Below are 23,732 nucleotides of genomic sequence, written 5' to 3'. Positions count from 1 at the left end.
CGGTGAATTTCAATGTTGTGAAGGCCATAACTCGGAAATAAAGCATTTCCGGACACATGTTGTAATGGACTATTTTGATTGTCTACATGTGGGAAATACATACCTGAAATTATGCCCCGTATTTTTGAAACACCCTGTATAACTATAAAGTATTTAATCTGAATTTTTATAGCGATATGTTTGAAAGGAAGTAATTTTATTCATGACTGATGTTTACGTATTCTGCTAAGACAAGGAGAAGAATATGTTTTGTTTAAACATTTAGTATTATCAGTTCACTTTAACCAAGTGAATTTAAAAGAGAAATTGTGAATTTAAGTATTTTCAAATGCCTTTTTTACATATAGACGTATTGTATTTGTTTACATACCATTAGATATATAATGCATTTATTCCGAATTTGCTGGTTAAGTTAAGTGTTGTAATTATTGTGGTCGGAAATACTTTCGTCATTTCGTCCATGAGCACCAGTCTGTTATAATCCGCCATTTGGCTGTAGACGGATCACGGAGACGTTATTGAACTGTGTACTGTGAAAGGAGCATCAATATTTTTCCCACGCTTCCACCCCTCTCTATCTTCCAGTTCTGTATCCCTGGCCTAATATGACATCCATTTTGGTACCATATTGAAATTTGTTCATTTGTAGTGGAATTTTGGTAAATTGTAGGTGATATTCTTATTCGACAGTGAGAGAATTTCAGCTAATCAAAGCGGAAAGGAGAGAGAGAGAGAGTGTAGGATAATAAAAGTGTTTTATTAATTATGCAGATATAAAAAATACCACTAGTCATTTTTATTGCAAGGAACAATTTTATGCGAGAATAAAATACACGTTTGTGATTTGTGATAGTGCATACAAATAGGCAGGAACTGGAATAATTTGTTAGAAAGATCTCTCTGTTCATGGGGCGCCTTTGCTTGTTCGTCAGCCAACAACACACGCACACGTCTTTGGCTTAGAGCTTAAGGGAACATGAAGACCTGGAACAAAATGTCATTTTCAAGTATTAGTCAAATTTTGAACTCCCAATTTTCCACTTCACGTTCAGAAAAAAATTGAAAATCTACATATTTTCAAGAGTTCCAAAATTAATCCAATAAATGACATAACCTTCGCAAAACACATCTTATTGAATTTGAGAACTCTAACCTGTCATTTGTTTCGCATAGTCCCCTTTTTTATTAAATGTGTAGGATACTCACCTCAGGGTCCTTTTCATACGTGCATTTTGTTGCTATGTAGGCTATCTCACACGCATCTTCCAAGCCTGCAACAGACAAAATAATGATAATAATAATGATTATAATAATAATAATAATAATAATAATAATAATAATAATAATAATAATAATAGCGAAAAAAGCTGACAAATTTATGTAATAATATTTGGTTTAGGAGATGATACACAACAGTAACAAATATAAATGACACTCGGGAGGAAATTAAGCGCAGAATAAATATGGGAAATGCGTGTTATTATTCGGTTGAGAAGCTCTTATCATCCAGTCTGCTGTCCAAAAATCTGAAAGTTAGAATATATAAAACAGTTATATTACCGGTTCTTCTATATGGCTGTGAAACTTGGACTCTCACTCTGAGAGAGGAACATAGGTTAAGGGTTTTTGAGAATAAGGTGCTTAGGAAAATATTTGGGGCTAAGCGGGATGAAGTTACAGGAGAATGGAGAAAGTTACACAACACAGAACTGCACGCATTGTATTCTTCACCTGACATAATTAGGAACTTGAAATCCAGACGTTTGAGATGGGCAGGGCATGTAGCACGTATGGGCGAATCCAGAAATGCATATAGAGTGTTAGTTGGGAGACCGGAGGGAAAAAGACCTTTAGGGAGGCCGAGACGTAGATGGGAGGATAATATTAAAATGGATTTGAGGGAGGTGGGGTATGATGATAGAGACTGGCTTAATCTTGCACAGGATAGGGACCGATGGCGGGCTTATGTGAGGGCGGCAATGAACCTTCGGGTTCCTTAAAAGCCATTTGTAAGTAAGTAAGATGATACACAATGCATTTGGGATGCCCAACTGACAATAATAACCATTCTTACTGGTGCTCTGAAAGATGTAGAAAATAATGTTCTCTGAATGTCTTTCTAATTCACCGGAAGTGCTAGAGTATGTTGTTCATTTTTTGTTAGTGATATTTTTCAACTGAAGACTATCTAAAAGCCTAGAGTACATATAATGATAATAATAGTAATACGAGTACGAGTAATAATAATAATAATAATAATAATAATAATAATAATAATAATAATAATATTTTTATTTATTTATTCTAACGAAGTTAATGCCATTAGGCCTTCTCTTCCACGTAGCCAGAAATAAAAGAACCTGATACAATTTGCAGCAATACAAGTTATTAATTACAGACTAATATTTAAATAACGCTAAGAATTGATATAGTCATACAAACACAAGTTGGTAAAATAATGCAAACGTACTAAATAATAATTGAGGGGTTTGCTGGAAGAAAGGCGGATAGATCTCTACGCCCTTCTTCGGGAAAACGGTTTAAAATATAGTGAATAATTCGCTAATTATAGTAGCGAAATTTTGTTTTGATTGTACTGTACATACCTGCAGGACAGGGCTGCGTGCGTGCGTGCGTGCGCGATTTAGTCAGTCAGTCTACAAGTAGAGCTAGTGCTGCGTGTTACCGCATACTGTATGTGCTGTGTGTGTTTTCTCTACGTAGAGACTAAGCAAATATATATAGTTCAATTTAGTCAGTCTAGTTGTTTCCTTTGACTGCTTTTTATGTTCATTATTGTCCTTGCTTTAAGAGTAAACAAACTTATGAAACTCGTAGATTCAGAGGGAAATATTTTATGTCCTATAAAGAGATTTGTTACAATATTCAGATTTTTGGGCTTATTGTTATCAGGATTATACAAAGAATAAATTTTATTTATTTATGTTCACACAAAATGGAGATTTTCTTTTTCTGTTATATTCAGAGATTTTGCTTTGCGTACTTAATGTCTACTCAGTATATCTGAAATAATGTAAATTACTTTAGAAGTAGATAATAAATGTCATAAAATGTATCTTTGTTTCAATTCCGTGTGAAATTTAAATCTGAAATCTACATTAAATCATTAGCAAATCATTATATGGATAAAGGGCGTATAGACCGAAGTTTTATATGGTACAAATATAAGGAAATTTAATAATATGAATTTCCTAAATGCTACAAAACATTTATACTCGCAAAGATTTTTAATTTAATGTATAATTTTGTTCACTGTCTGTATAACATTTTATTCAGGTGCGTTTTAAAATCTTAGATTGCCTGTATCTCAATTCACCATATTGACGTATACGCCATTTTTCCGGCAAACCCCTCAATTACAGAATAATATAAGGCTTAGAAGTTACACTCAATGAATATGCAAGTGGTAAGTGAACCAATATTACAAGTTAAAAGAATTACAAATTCAAACGTAAATTTTAACTATACAACACTGAGGAAAATTACATATACACACATACACACAAAGGATAATTAAACATGAATGAGGAAGAAAGAAAACATTTTCAGAAATAATAAGTAAAATATGTACTAACAATTTGTAGTATTAAAGTGAAATTCATAATTTCAATTATAAAAGTACGTAAAACAATCATGATACGATAAAGTAAGGAACGGGAAAATTAAGTCTGAAGCTAGGAGTTGTGGCTTAGTAGTGGTCACGTGTTTGAATAATTTACTTTCAATTTGCAATATCATTCGACAGTTCGTGAGGGAGCTGGGTAGGGAGTTCCAGAAACGAATTGCTGATACTGTGAAAGAAGAAGAATAGTGAGCTGTTTTATGGCAAGACATAGATAATAAAGGGTCATTTTTAGAACGAGTACCCAGGCTATGATATGAGGACAAGAAACTAAAACACACTGAGAGATAGTTACGCGAAGAAGTATTGACGATGCGATGTAGGAAAATTAGTGAATGGATATAATCTTCGGTCCTGTAATCTTTCCCATTGGAGCGTTTTGGAATCTTAGCCTACTCATTCAGGAGTGGGCTAGTTTATCTTGCATTGTATTAACTTGTATTCATTTCAAACTTACTAGCAATAAAATAAATAAATAAATAAATAAAATTATCAACCACATGGGAGAAGAGACGTTGCCAGACCGATGAAGAGATGGACCAGTGGCGCTTCCTCGGGGGAGGGAAGGGAGGAACGTCCTCCTCATATTTTTCTTCTTTTGAAAGTAAATACCAAATAAAATATGTGCCTTGAAGTTCGAAGAAGATTCGATAATTTTTAAGTTCACAGCTATAAGAAAACCTCGGTTGATCGAGTTTTAAACTACGCGCGCTCATGTGCTGCTAGAAAACTGTGAGAAAGATGCGAGATTGTTTGTGTGGAGGAAAGTCAATCCATTCCTCCTTTACTGCAGTTAACACACATAGACAGCAGCGCACTAGCGGCCAGAGAAAGAAGCAGAATTTTAAAGCATAGGGAGGAGATTCCCCTCTAAATCAGTCATGGGCGGGAAATAGAAACCGACTGGCCGTGCAGCAAGCAGCAAGCTCGCTACTGCTGCCATCTAACGATGTTGCATTCAACCAGACTATAACACATAGGAGGAGGTACAATAAAAACAGTTTTAACGCAAAGCTATGAAAGATACCATATAAACTTTTTTTTTTAAATTATAATTAAAAAATATTATTCATTGCACTTTATATAGGCTACTATTCATGGTTTGAAACTTTCAAGGATATTTGAAAGTTAAAGTCGGGTTTATATAAAACAGGCCTGCACAAGGTTTCCGCTCTCCGAGCCGGCTCACAGCTCACGAGCGGAATGCAGATATTAGCTGCGCTCAGTATAGGGTGGACTGGAAGAAGGGGTGATCTCGTACAAAATATACACAAAAGGGAAGTACTATTACGAGTGTTTATGAAATGAATTCCCGTTCAGTGTTTGCAAAACTATCTTAAACTTATTAATTAATACAGAAATAATATAAATTTTATACCTACTTAAATGTACAATATCATTTTCTTATATTTTTATTTATCAGTACATGAAAACGAGGTTTTATGCTGTTGGCAGCTGAAAGGAACAGTAGCCTACTGATCGTAATGATCGTTACAGATGTTCGATGCCTGCCTTTATTAAAGTAGATTATAGGAAACAGTTGCTCACAAATATAAATGTTGAGCCAAACATAGCAATCATTTTCACAGCCAGCCTGTGTAGTCGTGGATATTATTGCTAATGTTTAGTCTTGTAAAACTCAACCAGGCTAGTAGTATTATTCAAACTATCTTTAGCCCTTAGGCCACATTGAAGATCAATAAGTCCGAGCTATAAATCGTTAAATGTTATGTTTTATTTAACGACGGTCGCAACTGCCGAGGTTATATGAGCACACTTAAATGCAATCGACCTGGCCCGGAATCGAAGCCGCAACCTCGGGCATAGAAGGCCAGCGCTATACCAACTGCGCCAACCAGGCCCACCTGTAACTTTTATGGCATTGTTTCAACTGGTGTTGAAGAATTTATTATGATAATTTTAAACTTCTTTCCAATTAAGACAAGATTTTTAGTAGGTTATTTTACGTCAGTTTATCAACAGCTTATGTTATTTAGCGTCTGAATGAGAAGAAGGTGATAATGCCGGTGAAATGAGTCCGGGGTCCAACACCGAAAGTTACTCAGCGTTTGCTCATACTGAGTTGAGGGAAAACCCCGGAAAAACCTCAACCAGGTAACTTGACCCGGGAATTGAACCCGGGCCACCTGGTTTCGCGGCTAGACACGCTAACCGTTACTCAACATGTGTGGATCTTAAGACAAGATCTTGGAACCTAGAATTAAATTCATTTTGAATTTTAATTAATATTTGCACATAATCGTTTAACATGGCTTCATCACGAGAAGTTTCTATGGTTCGAAAGTAAGCCATATTACCTTCCCGAAACTGACTTACGAAAAGTGTAAGTTTACGACTGAATTCCCGTAATTTATTCAACATATCAACACTAAGGTGGCCTTTTCCCTGAAGATTAATATCTTTAGTATCTTTATGTCTGGACTCGTAATGACGCATTATGTTATGTTTCTTTCTACCTTTCAAAATGTTGTGGCAGATAAGGCACTGAGTATTTACTCCAGCAGCTATGAAAAAATAAGCATTTTCCCAGGCAACATTGAAAGAATTTGCCTGATCACTACTTTTCCGTCTTTTAGATTCCTCCATACCGTTCTGTAGCAGTAGGTAAGCAACGTGGAACAGTTACTGAGAATACGCACTGCACTCCACTAGATAGCTCTCTATCCTTTTCTCTATCTATGTCAATCTGATGTATCTTCCTCTCCGATTCGGCGAGCGGTAAACACAGCTCTCCCGCTCGGAAAGAGCGCGCGTGCTCGTTGAGCGCTGTTTATGCAGGTATGATATAAAACAAAGAGGAAGTACTTCTACGTTAGTATCACAGATTTTTGGCCCCTGAAATTCACTTCCATTCATTGCGTACCTACTAGACAGGGCAACAGTCAAGTTGTCATTTTTGTACAAATATATTTGAAATTGAAAGTAGGTACTCCAAACGACATTATTTTTAACATAAAAAATTAATTGGCCACCGACAACTTTGAACAATAATGGTAGTTATGACTTTACAAAAACTGATATTCTTCAAAAGCATGTGATACTGAACTTGTAAAATGTACATGTGGCAACACAGACCACGTGGGTGGGTGCAGTGTTCTCGCTTTCCTCGGATTATTTCCCATTCCCATTTCCGCGGTTCCGATTACGTGTTAGTAGCTAGTCTCTTCCAACATGTGTGATGCTGTAGTGTGCTCGAAAAATGCTGCGAGGTTGTGAATTTCCTTGTAATTGTTAATTTGTGCAATTATTCAACAATGAATGGAAGTGAAAACATAATATATTTTGGAAAATTTAGGAAACTCAGTTTACAAGAACATATTATTGCTATACAGAAGGTAAGGCCAACCCCAACATTACCTGGTCTTACATGTATGCATGAAGGCTAATTTGTAGCATGTTTCATTCGAGAAGGTGCCATTTCGTCTTGTTACCTTCTTTCCTCCTCTTAAGAAATACGCAGGAACCGTCACCGAGATGGAGAGAGACATGAGGCTGGAACAGGAGAGATCTCCTAATCTCTGAAGAGATGATGATCATGATTGAACTTCGAACGTCCGGAATTTAAAGCCAGTGTAGTCACTTTCTGAATTAGGTGCACTCATGAGGGAATTAGGATATTTGGGAAGCAACTACGTAGAGTATGTGACCTCAGCAGTGTAAATGCATGGAGAGATTGATACGAATGGCACAACAAATACTGAACCTCAAGTGCAGACAGAAATTTAAGGAGCACTCATTTCTAACATCGTTTTACTCACCATCTCCGGCGTGACGGCACGCGTCCATGGCAGCAATGACTCTGTCCCTCATGTTGTCAGGTAGCACGCCCTTCATGAAGTTGATGGCAGCGTCAGTTGTTAGACGACCCTTCTTCATCTGTGGAATATTTAATTGCGGATCATTAGATCATTCAGTTCTAGTTAAATTATTTGTAATATGACACGCTTATTGATAAGTCAGAGCTTAAATAAACGACTAGCATTTACTTATTTGATGAAAGCATCGGAATTGGAATCCGATGTGGATTAGTGGATAAAGCGTCAGCATGTAGAGCTGAAAACCCGGGTTTGAGTCCCTGTGCCGCGCCGGAGAGAATTTTTCTCCGCTCGACCCACCCTTCATCATATGATAATGCAGAATTCCTGCACGAAAATATCATATGTACTTCGGTACATCACAATAATATTAAGTTATTTAGGATGAGTATTTTCCAGGCTAGAGGGCCGTGGTCTTTCGGTGTTACAACCAAACGTTTCGTCCACTACTCCGGTGGACATCTTCAGTGGCGTGGTACAGGTGTGCGGAGAGATCTGCTGTGTGTGTCAGAAACTGGCATTGAGAGCGAATGAATGAATGATAGGGGAAGTAGGAGGAGAAACTTAAAGGTACGTGAAAACACGTCCTTGCAAGGGGGGAATTGGGGCTGTGAGATTCGATTCGATTCAAAAGTTTTATTCCGGAAATAATATACACAAAGTATACATTGCCGGCGGCTGTTTCAGGGACTCATTGGTATGCCCTCTTCAGCCGTCGTGATCAATACATAGGATATACATTGTCAGATATTAACAAAGTGAAACAACAAATAATAAAATTTAAAAGGATAATTAATTAATTTTTTTTGTGGTGCCAGTTGTTAATTTTTTATGGAACAAGAAATCCTGATGCAGTTTATTATATCATTTGACTATTATAGTTGTCTATTATTTATTATGGTTGTCCGCTGGTTCATGTTTTGGGTGATTAGGGATGTTGGTCACTATCGTCTCTCTCTCTTTTTGTTGGTTTTCGACGATATACAGATAAATCAACACGTAGTTGTTTATGTTTATGTACTGTATGTGTTACTGTGGGGGTTGTGGATCGTGATAGTGTGTAAGTAGTTTTTCTATTGTTGTTCTGTTATTTGTGTCAGGTGATTGTGTGAAAAGAGAGAGTGTGAGTGTGTGTGTGTGTGCGTGCGTGTGTGTGTGTGTGTTTTTTTTTTTGAGTGCGGAGAATGTGTATTTATCGTTGATGTCCTGTAGGTGTGTGAAGAGTGGTGTTGTGTTTGTTGTGTGATGTACGGTGTGATTGGTGCTTCGTCTTGGGAGTCCGGAAATTGATCTTAGGATGCGCCTTTCCCTTGCCTCAAATTTTCGTCTGTTGGAGTTACTGTAGATGTTTGTACTAGGAATATGGAGGGGTGCATACAAAGGGATCGAACCAATGTTTTGTAAAGATGGAGGAGTGTGGGAGTTGAACAACCTGGGCGTCTGATGCCACTAAGGTAGCTGATTGCTTTGGTGGCCGCATTAAATTTGTTCCAGGTTTTATTGGCGAGAGTGGTCCACGATAATTTGGAGTTTATTGGGATGCGGGCTGTGAGTCTGAATTGAAAGAGGTGAATTGGGAAGACAAATTTAAAAGGTACGCAAACGCGTCCTTTCAAGGGGTTCGGGGCTGCAAGAAACTAAATATGTGAGCTCCAAGCTCCAAGCCTGTTGGCTACTAGTCTCACTTCGGGTTACGCCGCTCCACTGAAGGAGCTCTAGAAAATTTTGAAGGGGAAAACCGAAAATGGACGTAACCTCTTAGGTACCACATACGCGAGGGACGGAAATGTGATCAAATTGATCACGGGACGGGACGAGGAAGAAATGGCTGGTGTAAATCTGCACATTGAAATGAACTGTGTCATTTCGCAGTGCAGGAGGAGTCGAGAAGACTCTGTCGTCTGTTGTTCGATGACAAGGCAGGTGAAGACCGCTAGGAGAGACGCCGTGAATTCTGAATCTGCAAATTGAAAGGGTCCCTGTCCTTTCGCATTGCGACTAAATGAGTGATCCCGCAAATTAATTACGCAATTTATAGGTTCTGAACTAGGGCATTACGTCGTTCATTAGACAAAAGGGGGAATATGGGGAGGGCATATAGGTCCGTGACCAATTTCTTTTATGGCTCATCCCGACATTTGTCTTAACGCCTTAGGAAAAACCACGGAATACCTTAGGCAGAATGAGTTGTCCCATATAAGAGACTAGCCAATTTGGCTTTTAGGTAGGCGGTGATTGATTATGTCTGTGTGTGTGTGTGTGTGTGTGTGTGTGTGTCTGGTATCCCTATTCAAGGGTACCACCTGCTTTAGGGACTTAATGCCCTCTTCAGGTTGGGGTGTTTTTTTTTATTGTAGGTGTTTGAAATTCCAGCAAGGACGAGGTTAAGCAATGGCCATTCTGTAGGACATTCGCAGCACTGGCGCATCCTTAGCTCTTTGCGTTTCGCGGTATTAGGTTTTAATTTTTATGGGAATGTGGTTGTAGGTGTGAAGGTTTATGGTTTTTTTTATATATATAGTTTAACAGCAGTGAGACACAACGGAGAGATTTCTCTCCAACGGCGGGCGATTTGGGTATTGAATGAGTAATGAATCAACAGTTGTGGGAGGATTAGTATTGGGAGGGTTGAGGAATGTTTGTTGGATAAATGGTTTCTGTAGTGCTTTGTGAACATATTTGCAATTTTTTCTTCTAATATAATCGGTGATTGGTTCGATTTTGGTGACATTGTAGACAGTATGGTTTGAGGTATTGAGGGGAAGGTTAAATGCTTTACGTAGTAATCTTCTTTCGGTGGAACAGAGGGCTGACATGAGGGAAGAGGGAATTTTTGTGTATAGTTGTGAGGCGTAGAGGATTGTAGGTCTGATTGTAGATTTATATATTATAATATTGGTGTTAGGTCGGCAACATGGTTTTTTGGGTCTCTGCCCGCACATCTATAGAGTAGTGCAATGGAGGTCTTGATTTTATTGCGAGTTTGATTTATATGTTGCGTTAAACTGAGTTTATCGTTAAAGATGACGCCTAGATATTTAATTTTTCTTGTGTAGGGGATTATGGAATTGTTGATACGGATTGGATATCTTCCTCTCGCTCCCAAAGGGCATCTGTGTTTCTTTATCAACATGGCTTGGGATTTATCAGTGTTGACTATCAATCTCCACCTGCCCAGCCATGTTGCTAATATTTCCAATGCGAGGTTGATGTGCCGCCTCGCCGTATGGATTCGGTAGGAAGTGGAGGTATAGATGATATCATCAGCGAATTGTCCGAGTCGTACGCAGTCTTTTGTGGTATCGGGATATCCGCTACATAGAGATTAAAGAGCGTCGGAGAGAGAACCGTGCCCTGTGGAACACCGCTATTTAAAACTATTGGAGTTGATATGTGCCCACAGATTTTAACTTGGGCTGTTCTGTCTCGTATGAAGTCGGATATCCACCGTGTGAATTGTGTCGGTAGTCCAAGTTGCGCTAGTTTATATCTGAGTTCGTCAAGCCAGACAGAGTCGAATGCTCGTTGAGTGTTAGTGCTACCAGGGACTGTTGTTGCTTATCGTTGTCGCTGCGGTCCGCAACCGTGGCTTCGGTGTTCTGATTGTCATAGTGTCCAATCGTCGAAGAAAGGGTTTGATGTTATTCCCATTCCTAGAACTGTTTTCTTCAAGAACTCTCTATTGTTTGTTATGTGCAATACAACTCTCTGTCTTTAAACTGTGATTCTCAATTAGATTTCAGTTTAACAGTTGACAAATTTCATACAATATTAAAAAGAATTGTATTTCCTTAGATATTTAAATTATGAAGAAGTGTATTATAATGTTTTTACTCCAGAATTCTGCATCATTATATTGACATTTGGCACTATATTAACTGCAATACTATATTCTAGCATCTATTACTGTTATATATTTTTTTTTCTTTGGTTTCTGTTGTTTTGTTTTTTTTTTTTCTTATTATGTATTTTGTGTATGTATCTGTGTAAGCCACCTGTAATTGGAAGCCTGCTTCTGTTGGTGGTGGATTTAAATAAATAAATAAATAAATAAATAAATACATGTGTGTGCTTCTGAGGGCCGCATACTAAGCTTTGTTGATAGTTTCATCTTTCAGCTTTGTTGACCTTGAGTCCTTCCTCCTTACGGTTAAAGTTGTTTTTGTGTTTATGTATTTCAATAGCTTCCCGATGTAACCTGGCATAGAACTGCGGCGTACTGCTTATGATGTCAGGCCACGGCCCTCTAGCCCGGAAAATACGCATCCTATCAACGCCGGCTATGAAAGCCTACATTCAAAGATTAAGTTTGTCACAAATAATCCATCCTCTGATTGAGGTTCTGGTTGATGTCTCCATCTACTATCAGGCAGTACATCTCAGTTGACGATATGTGTCAGTGGGAGAACAATAAAATTGTTTGTATAACATCTGAAGTATGACTATAATATGTTACTAGTCAGAGATCTATACAGTAGAGGGGGAAGGAACTGGCCACCCTACCCCATTATCTCCTGGCTTAATTACCACATGAATGATGCCTAATTGACGTCACTTATGAGATTCAAAACTGTCTTCGCACAGTTGAATAAACAGCAATCCGTGTGTTGATCAATTTGTAATAAAATCTTGTCATATATATTTGGTCTATTTGAAGCATTATTTCATAGACATGATAAAATTTCAATGGGATATGGTATCTGTAATGCGGCACTATTAACAAGAGAAATATTGTTTACCTGATTTTTCCTTGTACAATGCACTCAAAAATTATGAGAATAAAAAATGGTGCATTCAATTTTCCCTAAAAATTTTCGATTTGACGTGGAATGTCTCATATGTGGTGCGCAGTAGCATCACGGTTAATACGTCGCATTGCGAGTCGGAAGATCTCGGGTTCTATTCCTGAGGAGTTATAGATTTCTTTCATCGATCTAATCATTTTTGCCCCACTATGATCCTGGGATTTACTCAGCCTCTAACGGAAATTATTAGTGCCAAGTGTATTTACTTGGGGAAAATACGGACGATATCATGCTGACCCTACTTATAAAGAATCTCACCTTGTGTGTCTTAGAGTCAGATCGAGAAACGTGGGCTTATTTACAACTTACTCCAATACAGATATAAAAAGATCTTCGACAAATAGTAGCTACCTCATAAGGACCTTACTAATAGACGGTAATTATACACAGTATTTAAAGGGTGTAAATGATATGTTGTTATTGAAGTGTTATATCAGTGAAGAATTATGTTGTGTCAGTGAAGTGTGTTGTATCAGTGAAGAAGTATGTCGTGTCAGTGAAGTGTGCTGTGTAAGTGAAACGTGTTCCTGTCAGCGATGCTTATAGTTTATAGTGGCAGTGCAAAGAATTTTAACAGTGAAATGTTTTTGAAGTGTTAGTGAAATCAGGATAGAATCAGTGAAATGTGCCGTAGTTCCAGTGCAGTGAGTGAGTTGACAGCGAAATGAATGTAATGTTGAAAGGTACTTGTGCAGATATGAACATATACTCGTGGGTTTTAGTTCGATCTTAGTTTTAAGATACAAATTAGAATATTTCAAATGTTATTTTAAGTGATCGTTTCATTTAATTTAGTATATTCCCTGTTGTTGTTGTTGTTGTTATTATTATTATTATTATTATTATTATTATTATTATTATTATTATTAGTATTAATTATTAGTATTATTATTAATTGTATTTTTAATTAATAAGTTTATTATTGTCATTATTGAGTGTAATTAGTTACCACTGCCACCAGGTATATACCCATTGCAGTGTGAATAAATACATACATACATACATAACTAAACAGTGGATGCGAGATGACTTAAGGAAAAGTGAAGTTGTTTCGTATCGGAGTATATGGCACGTGCCACGTCGTTCGTCTTTTGTGTACCTGGCGAGTACAGTAGCGTACACAACGAAGGAACTCCGGTCCACATTGCAACGCAATGTGTGCAGTTGTGTTATCCATCTCAAGTATTTAGTACGAGTTGAATAGTGTAGTGCTGATCCATTCATAATGTCGAAGTCAAAACTTTAAATTCGCTTAGAGATACGAAATGCAATTAAGAAGTATGAGAGTGACATTTTACGTATTAACGAAGACAATACTGTGTGTAATGTATGTAAAATTGAAATAAAAACCAGAACAACTCAGGCTATAGAGAAACATTGCAACAGTACATCGCACAGGAAATGCGTTGAAATGAAATCTGAGGAACCATCATCATCATTTAGTTGTGCGGGTCTAAACAACACGTGCAACATGATGTTCAGTGCAAATATTCCTCTAAAGAAATTGAGTGATCCCCATTTTAGAGTTTTTCTTCAGAAATTCTCTCGATACAAAAACTGTTCGAGCGATAGGCGAAGACGATTCAACCTCGACAACTTACGAGAATATATCGTCATTTACTGCTACGTTGGTAATTGCATCAATGATGACGAGGACTGAACTTGCAAGGTATGTGCTACACTACTACAGTCCGTTATTTTTCTTTTCCTTCTGATTGTACGGAGATACAGTAGCATGTTGAGTCGTCTGTTTACGTTTAAAACTTGTTGAGCCAATGGTCTGAATGAAAAAAAAAATGTAACATATAGTAAATGTGCACCTACATTCAACGATAAGTCATTCCGCATCTACTGTCTACTCATAACGAATATCGGAGTATCCAGTTTATTTTTAAATCAAAACGTACCGGAATTTATTCATCGAATACTTTCTCTAAAATTCACTACTGGAAACGGCACTTCATGATATTTAACGTGTTATCAATAATTATTATAACCTCTAAGGTAACACTATCAGTTTTAATGATAAAGAACTTTGTTATAATATCTCTTTTGGGGATTAGGTATGTCATATCATTTCATGTCTTAAAGTTAGATTTGAAAATTTTATTTCAATTGTAGACTTACCGATTGCATTCTTCCCATAACACATTTGATATAGCACTGAAATCAGAAAAGAGATTCCATTAGTAAATTGTTAGATGTGCGGGACTAGCTGCAATAAGCAACAAACATTCTATTCAGGTTAGACTAGCAGCAGCTCTTCATCTCTGATTGGAATATAATGGTAGTCTTCAAATGTTACAAGAAATAAGTACGTATATCTGGTTGAAAACGATTCAGCTACCAATTCGAGAAGCATACTGTTGTGTTTAGATAGCTTGGCCGGTGTTAAGCGCTAACATTTGAGTAGGAGTGAGTGAGTCAATTTATCAGCATATTCAGAGGTACAGGAGGGGGTAGGAGGAGAACTGCATGCAAGCTGAAGTAAGTTATAGCTATGTTGAAAACGTAGGTCACGTATCCATGAGCGATCACAGTTTTTCCATTCACTGCTATTCAAACACTCGTACTTAACACAATGCAGTCATCTCTTTTCACTCTTCCACTCACAATAAAATAAACTATAATGTGTTTATTGTTTCCATTACGAAATTAATGTTTTTGCAAAAGTTAGTATACTACGAACTTGCACAAGAAAAAAGAAGTGAACTCTACAGGAGCTGCACAGCGACTAACCCATACACCCCTTTCTTTCCTTATTAGTATAAAATGGACTTATCTGGTTTATTGCGCATAATGTTTTGACTGGGCAAGCTATTTGAACACAACAGTCGTGGAAAGACTTTCAAGTTCTTTTTCCACGATTCATTTTCTTTCATGTAACTACATACCAAAATTTTAGACACACCAATCCAACGGAAATTGATTGTCTTCTATTCGTTGCATTGCCATATTCGCTCTGGAAATACATGTAAATCCTCTGATCTCTAAAGAGTTTATAAACTCCGTACAAATTTCTTCTTCACTAAATGACATGTTAATTACTAAATTGTAACAGAAGATGCACACCACTCAGGATTTAAATATAAAATGTGGTCAGCATGCTCATATTCCTCTACGTATGTACAGGCATATCCGGCGTTAGGCTTGAGCTCGTAGCGGCCGCCGAGCCAAATCTCAAGCCAAGAATTCCAACCACCAACTATACTCGTAGAACCCATAAACGTTCGAGCATGTTCATTGAGCAAGCCACCAACAACTTTCACCAACATGATCACTGGATGTGTTCGAGTTGGGGCTTTAAAGCTTGAGATACTTTCTCAAGACTCGAGCATGCTCGAGCGTGTATAGGGGATTTTAAAGGAAACAACAAATCGGGAAAGTCCAACGCTCTGTCCGCCAAAAGGAAACTTCGTGTCTCGGTAAGAATTTCGATAACTTAGGTTTTAATAACCTTCTATTATTGTTCATTAGATATTCCAAAATGTTGAAGACAGTTTTCAAAGCTGACGTAAACAATTAACATACCTTAAGGTCATTATCCTCTGCGAATTCTCCTTTTTGGAGAGCGTCTATAAGTTCTGAAACAACAAAAATGTGTTTTTTTTTAATATTGTATTAGTAAGTAGATATTATTCCTAGAGGATAGGGAGGAGAGCTCCTATGTCAGAGATACAGAACTGGCGAGAGAGGGGTGGAAAGCATGGAGCAAGCGTTGGTTCCCCGTCCGCAGTCCACTGGCGTTGAGTGATGTCACTGTGGCCCGTACGCAATCACAGACACTGAAAACAAATCTCCTCCTCTGTCAAGTCAATGACGCGGGGGCGGGAGAAGGGGATGAGTGACGTATTCCGATGAGTGACGCAACGCTACAATTGGTGCTCAGTTCTGCAAGCCTATCCTATGTTTTCGTTAACTGGTATGACTAGGAGATGAGAAGTCAGAATATCTCTGTTGCCGTATTAACCCCTTCAGATAATCCCTATACTTACTTCAAAGAGAAGTGAATGAACTCATGAGAGCTCTGAATTGCGGCAAGAAAAGCAAGAAAAGACTTCTGAAATCCTCGAAAGAAAATAACTTATATTATTGTAACTTTACAAGTAAAGTAGTTATGTTTCTCGAATAATTTGACTATTCGTGCATGTACATACCATACATTGCTCGCAATTTTGTTATTATTTTCGACTGGTTTATTTAGATTATTATTGTTATTTGTAATGATGAGTGGTGGTTCTACACGATATGCTCTTCAAAAGTAGACTTTGGGTATTCCACCGTCTTCTACAACTTAACATCTCCAACATTTCGGAACTAATACATAAAAGTTCCATCAATAGGATAAATAGGGTCGACTTGAAGATTCTCGTACTCAGTTGGGTTCATTATGCCTGGCTACTACTCCAGACAAGTGGGTCCAGGATGTTCATTTCCAGGACACGATGGAAAACCCAAATACAATCACTGTGAGAATAATATGTTCCTGTGCTTATTCAATGAGAACCTTTTAGTAGAGAGAGAAAGGAACCTGTACATTTGGAAAACATAAAACTGATTATACACCAAAAAAACTAGTGCGACGAAGATGATACATTCCTTCTCATTCTATATTTCAAGGGCTTCGTACTAATTCAGCTTCTTTATCACGTTCCGTTTAATATGGGAGTCATACTTAAAATTTCTGGAAACTGGTATGTATGTAAAGCAATCAACTAGATTGTCTTGTGTTCGATAATAAATTAAATTCAGTTTCCAACAACTGCTGTTTACAAATCCAGAAAAAATATTTTGTTGTTTAGCTTCTAGATATTTTTAAGTCTTTCAAATTCATAGATTTAAATTGACAAGCCGTTCAAACTATGATTTTTTTATGATTTTAGATCGTCATTGACACCAAAATAATACATCCAACGACTTCAAATTGCTTTTGGAAATGAAGCACCATCAGCAAGAATAGTTTGCCGATCTCACATAAGCGTTCTGCGAGGGTAGCCTGCTACAGGAACGTGTGACAAATGATTGAGGAAGATAATCAAATCAGCTACTTAGAGATTCGGGTATTTTTGGACAGGTATGAATATGACGAATGCCATTAACACAGCAGCAGATAGTGAAAGCGGTAAGACAATAAAATGGACGCACTGCATAAACTTATATAATATTTGAGTTTACTATGACTTTGCTTATTCTTTCAATTATTTAATTTCATATCATACAAAAATCTTAATATATTAATGCAAACAAAAATAAGTTGTGGGAACGTTACTTGAACCATTCAGTAGGCCTGTGTCTAGTGGTAAGAAAAAGATCAGTTTTGTGGAGGGATTGATTACTCCAATAAAATAACTATTATTTTTTATTTCATGTAATCCACGATCAGATTATGCATTCAATCCTACATTTTTTTGTTATTTAATCCCTTTACAAGTTTATAATGCACTGTATGTAAATCACGAAATTATTCATGCAAGCTACGCGATCTGTTACCCCATTCTCGACATGTGAGATATCAAGTATGGTTCGCTATCGCCATCGTTAAACATTCACTTTTTAAAGAAAGTAACGTTATGGAATGCTAAGAATTTTAAATTGATAATTGAACCGTAGAATTTGAAACTAATAAACGAGCACTTAAAATTAAACGATAATATATACTGATTTGTAATCATTATGTACTGAATAAAACATTACCCAGAAATCTGAAAATCAACTGAGAAGCGATAATAGTTATTTACGATACAAGTATCTTAACGTTTCATATTACAATACGAGTTTGATAGCCATTCGAGTATTATAATATGAAGTTATGATAAGTATATCATACAATGTTTTATCCACTTTGATAAAAGATTAATTTTTTAATGAAGTAATTGTATTATTTATATTAGTTTTGAACATGTCATTTGTGGAGAGGCGATTATATTATTATTATTATTATTATTATTATTATTATTACTATTATTAGTTTCTGCGAGAGAAGATTTGTTTATATTTGTTTTATTAGTTTTGAACACGATAGATTTTTGTTAATGACAAAGGAATATCAGTACTATAAGAAATGAACAATCATTTTTAAAATGAGTTCAAACCAAGGATTCAGATATTGAAAATACTGCAAATTTTGCAATTTAATGTTTAGTACCATCGAAATCCCGAATAAGATATGAATGTTTATAATAAATCAATTCCATTTTATTTTATTTAATGTGTGGTTCACATTACACAACAAGTTAGGTAATAGCAGTATCATTACCTAACTAGTTGCGTAATGAATATGTTTACAACATTTTTATTAGTGATGTAAAGTGCACATTACATGATCAAAGTGGACAAATAATTTTACAGACTGGTTAATATTAAAACAAAAATACCAGCCATAATACACATATATGTAGCTTCGGTCAATATGCAACGCCTACTGTTTCCTATATTCTGTGGAGAGAAACAATAAAGTGATGTAAAACATAAAACAACAATAGATCAGTTCACATAATAACAAACAAAAGAGTCACTGTCAATTCAAAAATCTCAAGACCACGTGCGTATGTATAGATCACTTTGTTACTTCGCTGCACAGACTAATAGTATTCGTCTTGTCTTGTGATACATCTCTAACCCGCCTGAATCATTTCGTGATCTGTATGCAATATGCTATGTGATAGAGATGTGTTATTTTGTAAAGACTCGCTTACCTGTGGAGACGCCAGTCTTGGGCTGACAGGCGTTGCGCATCACCCTCATCGCTTGCTTCATCTGCTGCGGCGACATTCCCTGCGAAAAGTTAAAAAAAAAAAAAAAAATGTTCATAATGCAACTAAAAAAACTGTCGATTCAGTAGAAAAGTTACCAAAATATCTCCCATGTAGTAAATGGTCTGAAAACCTAGCGATTCCGTTGGTCAGCACACAAGAGGTTAGGTTTTATGATACCAAATATCGTGTTTTTCTCTTCATTCATTTCAAATTCATTTCTGGTTACATTTTTATTCCGTACTTATAGCAGTTTTAGGGCTATTTGCGTACACTATAAACAGCCTCTGATATAGGTGTCCAAAAAGTTTCGATTCATTTTGGTAAAAAGGGCAACTAATCATATTTTTCTTCTGGGTATGAAGAACTAATTGCAGAATGTTAATATTAGAAGAGATGATAGCTATTTTTGAGGCACGTTCAAGAGGATTATCCTCGAATATTCGGCTTTTTGTGAACAAATTTTTAGGGAACAAGAAGTGTAGTATAAGAACAACGTTCAGGTCAGCGTATAGGGAATTACAGGTATGAAATTGTGCGTCGGTACCTTTAATGTAGTAGCAGTGACTTATTTCAATGACCTTGAAACCGCTTCCGTGTGAGCTTATGCCTTTTTCCCTAGAGTTCGCGCTGATATCGCGCCATCACTCGACAGCAGAAATACTTGTTAGCAGACTTGTCAGCACCTTATTACCTAACCTCTAGCATTTAAAAGTGAAATTACACGCTAAAGGAGCGCATACGCATAGAAAAACGAAACGGGAAAATTCACTCCGTGTCCATTATTTTTAAGTAATTTATATTCGCTGTTCAGGCATTCAAATAACAACTGAAGATACCATGCAAATTCTTCAGCAGACAATTGAGCGCAGCCCGACTGTATCGACTCGTCCTTTCAGTAGGGAGTTTGTACTACGTAGCACCGTATGGAAATTGTTGCATTTTAGCTTGGAAAAACGTGCTTATCACGTCCAAGTGGTATACAATTTTGAAAGTGAAGATTGTTCAGCACGGAAAGCTGCGTATTATGTCCTTCTTGAGACAGCAAACTAAGACTTTTTAATTTTATTCAGCGATGAGGTTACGCTTCATACCTGAGGCTTAGTTACCATACATAATATTATTGTCGAACATGGGCACATGAGCACCTCAAAGGAACGTTTTAATGGTAAAGAGATGCGCCTAAAGTAAACGTTTGGTTGTGCTTCACACAGACTCGAGTGCATGGCTTTTTTTCCCTGGCAGAAAATAGAATTACTAGCAAAATTTACTGCGAAATTGAGCAACATATTTCGTTTTGAAATATGCAAATTTTCAAAATATATTTATTCAGAAACTAATTGACTCTCAGAAATGAATCTCCACCACATCATTATCTATCACACCGTGATTATACGTACAACAAATCAGTGGTGTAGCTTGAAAATGTAGAAAATAGGAATTTCACCCATCACCTCCTTAAATATTAAGGAAACAGAAAGGTAAATAATTATATGAGAGAGTAGTAAAAGGTAAGTTAATTATTATTTATTAAATCATCAGTTCTTGTGTATAATTTAAAATTAGATCCGTTCACTGATTTAATTTGGAGAGCATTCATATTTTTATTGTACGAAAGTAACATAATTCTGTGGCAGTTGTGTGTTCTTTTTTTATCTTATCACTTTATTTTAGAACTAATTTAGTTATTTTGGTGCATGAAACTAATATAGGTATTATTGAATTTTAACATACAGTAGTGACGCTTTACAAAATGAAACTCAATACCGGATGAATATTCGAATGAAAATTATCTGGTAAAATATAAGATATGGTAAGGAAAGTAAAAATATCTACTTTTGGAGAAACATGAATTAACTTAGTAGAAGCGTTGAATAATGCCCTTTGCCCTTAACTCCGCAACTTCTCATGTATAAACAAATTAGTAGTAAGTAAATAAATACACAAAGTAATAAATAAATACACAAAGTAATAAGTAAATAAATAGATAAATAAATAAGGAAAAAGTGAAAAAAAATAAACAAATACAGAAATTAACAACATAAAACTGATTTCATTATTACTAAACTTATAAAAGTGTCCCATTGTCAGCTCGGATATTATCTGCTAATTTTCATTTTCCGGAGTAGTGTTAAATTATCTGTAAATACAGAAGCTGACAAGGGCTAATTGTTTATGAATACTTTATGTTTGCCTTTCCGTTTTCACCCTTCCATTATTCCATTGTTATCTGACGTTTTTTAACGATTCTGAAAGCCTGACTAATTTTTAAAAAACAAATTTCTGTATATCTGCTCATACATATTCACAGTTTGATGCATATTATGTTTTAACTTTAATTTCGAATGAAATATTGTAATATACTTACTTTTAGGATGGTGATTTTAATATAATTATAGTTAAGAATGACTAATAGTCCAATATAATTTACTTTAACGAGGCTTAAATTAAAGTTACCTTCATTGCTTTATTAAACTATTTTTCCTGGAACTGTAATGATCTCCCTTAAAAATAACATTAAAACTTACCTTAAAATAAAACATTTCCTCTGAATAGCTTCTAATTTCTTTGTCTTGAATATAAATCATGATCTTTAAATTTAAAATAACTCATCTATTTTGTCTTAAGAATAAATCACATAATATTGTAACCAACTCATTTACTTCATCATAAAATTGTCGCTAGATTAATCTAATGAACAATAATTATTTATTTTAAGTATTAATAATTAGATAAGAATTATAGCAAAACTAATAGTTGAACGATGATCATCCATTTATGATTTACCTTAGAAATAAGTGATATGATGTTCAGTGTAATAATTTTATTCCTTAGAAAATAATTCATTTACTTCACCTGAGAAGTAAGTAATTGTTCAATTTAACGTATTCAGTAATGATCATCCATTTATTAATTACTTTATCAATAATGCACTTAACTCATACTGCAGCCTACACATTTTATTTTCTCAAAAAATAACTCATTCACTTTATCTGAGAAATAATTTACATCATTCATCTCAAATACAAGAAACAAATTTAGTTAATTAATTTTATAGTTCTATTCAACAAAAGTAGTCTACTTTATATTAAATTAACTCATTTATGTAATATCAAGTTCTTCAAATGCTACTTATTTGTTTTATCTAGAAATGACTAATTTAATTTATTTTTGCTTGAAATAAATTTTGGCATAACTTGTTAAATTTTTGTTAAAATCTCATTTACGAAATGAATAATTCACTTTACACTAATGAGTATTAATATTTGAAACATCAATTATAATGCCAACAATAGTATTCTGGTGATGATCATACATTCATTGTTATAATTATTCCTATATTTATATGAGACACACCCTGCACGTATTAATCTAGACTCAAATATAAATAACGCCAATAAATTAAAAACTTATTTTTTACATATTAATTTACGAATCACATTCTTATTGAGTTCTATTCCGCACTTTGTATTTCTTCTTTCGGGTCAAAATTAACCCGCAATTTTTTTAACTTATCTTGGTAACTTCGTCTATTACAGTCCCCGTATTAAACTTGTGAACTCCCTTCTTACACACACATGTTCGCACTTACACCAGCTGCTTCTCTCCAAGTGGTCAGGAGGACCAGCGCACAGACAAGGCCCCAGTTCATCCTGTTTAGAAAGTACTTGCTGCTGTTGTAACGTTAAGGGAGGGAAACCGGTACATATTTATAGGAGGGGCCAGGCTCTAATTGATTTAAAAATCGACAGGCGATAGCAGGTCCGACAAGGCCGACGGATTACAGCTATGATGTCTTAATTAGTGACGTCATCGTAACATCCGGTGTATTAAGGTTTATGGACTGAAATCTTCAGCTTCATCCAGGCGCTTCGGAAGAGGGAAAACTGCAATTATATACCTTACTAGCTATATTTTAAAGCATTTAAGGTACTGAATGTTGTTTTGCAACATGATCCATCGCAGCATTTATGGAGAAATAGATCCTATAATAGTAGTTGGTTTAGAAAATTATTTGATCACATGCAAAGTTAAAAAAAAAATATTATTGTTAAATTAAAAACTAGAATTATCCACTAGTGGAATTGCTTAAAATATGGACTGGCGAATCAAAAAAAAAATCTGAAATAGGCACTATCACGTTTTCTCTTTTTATTTTCAGCAGGACTAGCAATATTGTAAAAATTGATAGTGATTATAAAATGTTTGAGACTTGCCTCCTTATAATCGATATACTTATAATGTAGATATTTAAACAATCAATAATTATGAGACAAAAATATATTTAGAGATGATAAGAAAGTGAAGTTTGACCTCTAAGGTGCAATGCACACAGAGAAGACGTGGCTCGGACATCGGGCGGAGGCATGGTGTCTTTTCGATTCTCTCCCATGTAAACAAATGTGTCAATGCACACAGAGAGGACGGGGTGGGGGCACGCCACTCCGAAGCCTGCGCTGCGTCGCTTTCCAGTCACGAGCGACCTTTCAAAGCGACACGTGGCGTCTGCGCTACGATTTTGAATTTAATATTCAATTTTGTGAAGAGGTTGAAAAGTATTCATCATTATATCACTTCAATCACTCAGATTATTGTAATAGAATTATACAGGGCAAAACATGGCAAATAATCGCAATAAAATAAAACGAAACAGGTAAGTTTATTAACTATTTATTATTAGTTTCTTTGCACACAA

The 23,732-nt window shown here is 35.9% G+C and overlaps 1 protein-coding gene across 1 annotated transcript; it reads right to left on the bottom strand.

Annotated features, from left to right (window-relative positions):
* Positions 1-736: 736 nt before the first annotated feature.
* LOC138698819 (general odorant-binding protein 72-like) lies at positions 737-22,720 on the bottom strand. The gene is made up of 7 exons (XM_069825039.1): positions 22,629-22,720; positions 18,980-19,058; positions 15,816-15,868; positions 14,412-14,447; positions 7,423-7,540; positions 1,207-1,271; positions 737-984 (listed from the first exon to the last, which is right to left on the bottom strand). The coding sequence occupies exons 1-7, from the start codon at positions 22,686-22,688 to the stop codon at positions 967-969; spliced, it is 429 nt and encodes a 142-aa protein (XP_069681140.1). The 5' UTR covers positions 22,689-22,720; the 3' UTR covers positions 737-966.
* Between the last annotated feature and the right edge of the window lie 1,012 nt (positions 22,721-23,732).

This window comes from Periplaneta americana, chromosome 4 (assembly GCF_040183065.1).
Source record: "Periplaneta americana isolate PAMFEO1 chromosome 4, P.americana_PAMFEO1_priV1, whole genome shotgun sequence".
NCBI classification, from domain to species: domain Eukaryota; kingdom Metazoa; phylum Arthropoda; class Insecta; order Blattodea; family Blattidae; genus Periplaneta; species Periplaneta americana.
This window is presented reverse-complemented; position numbering and strand designations above follow the sequence as displayed.